The sequence below is a fragment of the Cryptotermes secundus genome, unplaced genomic scaffold (genome assembly GCF_002891405.2).
Source record: "Cryptotermes secundus unplaced genomic scaffold, Csec_1.0 scaffold499, whole genome shotgun sequence".
In the NCBI taxonomy this organism is placed as follows: domain Eukaryota; kingdom Metazoa; phylum Arthropoda; class Insecta; order Blattodea; family Kalotermitidae; genus Cryptotermes; species Cryptotermes secundus.
In genome coordinates, this window is record NW_019738354.1 from 10,610 (window position 1) to 13,842 (window position 3,233).

General features: G+C 38.8%; 1 protein-coding gene across 1 annotated transcript in view; it reads left to right on the forward strand.

The window, feature by feature from the left end:
* Window positions 1–3,233, forward strand: part of LOC111870816 — a 10,792-nt gene continuing 7,559 nt past the window's right edge. The window contains exon 1 of the mRNA XM_023863379.2: window positions 1–284. Within this exon, the coding sequence (XP_023719147.1) occupies window positions 255–284 (30 nt within the window). The 5' untranslated portion in view covers window positions 1–254. The remainder of the gene's footprint in view (window positions 285–3,233) is intronic.

Genomic DNA, 3,233 nt, shown 5'->3' on the forward strand with positions numbered 1-3,233 from the left:
GGAACACTTGTCAAGCGTCAATAGAATTTTTGAGGTCGTTAGTTTCTTGCAGCGCGCGCTGCATCTATCCTTGTATCGTCATTCTTAAGTCAACTTGGATAAAGCAGCCAAGCTCCTCCCCATGGGTAGAAACATAATTACTCGTACATTGAGCAATACCGGAGCCAAAGGACTTTCATAACCTATAATTGCGCAACCTGTGACTCAAGGGACTGCTCCACGGACTTTCTCTGCAGTCGCAGTTCTGTGTCACCATGGGGGATACGAGGAGGATGTTGCTTATGGTAAGTCTGCTCCGGTATACACGTAACTAACAAAAGTGTGCACTGCGTAAGGATGAAATTCTGTTTTAGGCAGAGGAACACAAATATCCTTTATATCATCCGTACACTAACAGTTCCTAAAATGTCACAGCGCGCGACAAAAATAAATTCGTGCCAAAGTGTGACGCAACAGCATTCCTATTGGCTAATATGCTTTTTTTAAACGTAAGAGGTAATTAATAACGAGCTATGGCGTTACGTCCACGTCTCATTATACTTATTAAAATAGATAAATTGATCATCTTTTCCTCAAATATATTGTTATATTTTCTGCTGGCGAATAGTGTAATTCTAAAATATGTACGAAGATAAGGACTGATCCAAAGCCACGTGGATTTTGTATACATTATACACGTACTCACATTATGGATTAAAATCTATAGGGTTAGGATTGTGAACATATAGGATCGAATCCTTTGTATTTCAGTAAATAGAAACAACGTTTCGGAAGAACTTAATGCCTTCATATGCAGCGCAGAAAGAACATTTGTACCCGTCTACCACACTATTCAGCGTCATCGTCATGAGAATTTCAGTCTCTACAGGGCCTTATCGTCTCATATACCAGGCCATCTATATGAAATCGAACGTAATCGTCAGTAAGAGAAAATTATAAAAGATAGAATGAATTTACAAAACCTTAGAATATTTTCACATAAAGCTCATTTTCAAAACCATGATGATAATAATAGAGAATTATATTCGTAAGCGTAGTTTGGGTAGAAAACTGTCGCGATGTTATTGAAATCAGATATCATGGATGTTGTTCTTTCATCGCGATCTGTAACACCAAAAGGAAACAAAACACGATAATACAAACACCTTACACTAGGCAATATGGGGAAGAAGAAATTTTATATGTAAATACTGTAAATACTGAACTCACGAAAAGGGATGGAGTGGCGTATTCATACCAGTGGAAAAGTATGAAAATCCTTTTTTTTTTTAATCTGTATTTTAGCGCTTATTTTTGCTTGTACTTCTAATACACATAAAATGTTGTCTGTCGTTCCAAATAATCTTATAGTCTAGTTGGAAGTTACGCACATCCTATTGGTCTGCATGAGCTATATTTAAACGCATCATCAAGACAAGCGTTTGCAAAATAGCATAAGCAGTTCCGTAAGATAATTATTGAAGTGTATGGAATCAGAAGGAACCCCGTCATGGATATGAAACGAGGTGCACTCCCCAGTAGGGTGGGATGTATACCATCTGCCTTATTTCGTGATTATTAGACCCCAGTAGTGGCAGATAATCATTTCGGTGGTATCTACTTTCACTGCATGTCTGCATGGGACGCGTCTATGCTGGATAGCCGTTGTTAATGCATCTCGGGACTCTCTTACACAGCGCTTCCGTGAAACTAACTTACACGTTAAGGGTCGCCCCTACTTTACGGAAAATGTCCGACTTTTTCCCCTGATTGCTCCTTCCCAGGGAACTTTGGTGTACTTCAGGACAGAACGGATTCTTCTCATAACAGGCTTTTAGAAACATAGCTCATGGAATTGAACCCTTCTTGAGGAGCCGCCAATTGTGCAGATACTCAAGAACTTTCTAGCATTTTATGGAACCCGAAGGTTCATTACCGTGTTCACAACAGCCATATACTGGTCCATATCCTGAGCCAGTTCAATGCAAACCATACCATCCCATCCTATCGCTCACTGCTCACTGTAATGCTTTTAGAATCACACAGCTTGTCAAATGTCACAACACTCCGCAACAGCATCAGCAATTTTAACCTTTAAACGCCGGACTTTTGAAATGGTGGTAAGCTTGAGCTGGCCGGAGTTTATTTAAATGCCCGCTGCTGGTGCGCATTTAAATGCACGTTCCTGGTAGGGCGCTTGAACAATTTTAACCATTGTGTTTAAAAATGCTGTGACTAACAGAATTTTTATGATAAATGGATGGAATTAACTTTGTTTGTATCAGCAAAGAACATAGTGTCGCATATTACAATGAAAGATTTGAAAATTTTTGTACAAGAATTTATACTCTGTTTTTCAATTTTTTTTTTATTTTGATGCGTGCAGAAAAATTGGTGTCCCAATTCTTCACAGAGTTATTCTGCATCATAAATTCGTTTCTGTTTGTAACACTTGACAAATTTTACAAGTCCCTGGTGCCATAAAACAGATGGAGGCAATAAAATCATTTGGTTTTCTGCTGGAAAACCTTACATCTTTGTTACACTCTTCAGATTTTCGAATCTTTTGACTAAATGACTGAAGAATGAAAGCATGGCTATTTAAGATATGACTAGAGGGGTCCCTTCTTCAGTGCTAAGACCTTCGGTTATAGCTGCAAGAGATTATTGCCCTTTCTATGGGCGTGAGCACACAGCTACATCGTGGCTGAGATACAGAGAGGGATCTGTTTTCTGTGCGTTCGTAGTGAAATCGAATACTGTAGTTTCATTTCAGCCTATATATACATCAAGCAGATAACAAAAAAGGTATGTACATAGAATTTTACTATATATTTTTAACACATTAATCTGCAGAATCTGCAATAAAAGTACAGGCTCGTGGATGAGTTTGGGCATAACTCATACGTATACTCTTTTTGTTGTTGTTCACTTAGGTATCATTTTAATTCCTCGATTAGGGTTTCACACAAGTCGGTTTGGTAATTACTACATTTAAAAATAAATATTTAGGACCGTGCATGCGCTTCTACTAGCGGCGTGTGCGCGCGATTCCCTTACTCATCAATGGCCCGAACGGATCACCTCGGACGTTAAAGATTAAAGGGCAAACAGTGAAGCTTACTTAAAGACTAAGATCTGGTCATGAGCGTCTGAATGGGCTCTACATTAAGAGAAAGTGACTGGCAAACCGTCAGTCGTAAAATGATTTTGAAACGAGGCAAGATGTAAAGAGGAATTTTATAGAAACGAAG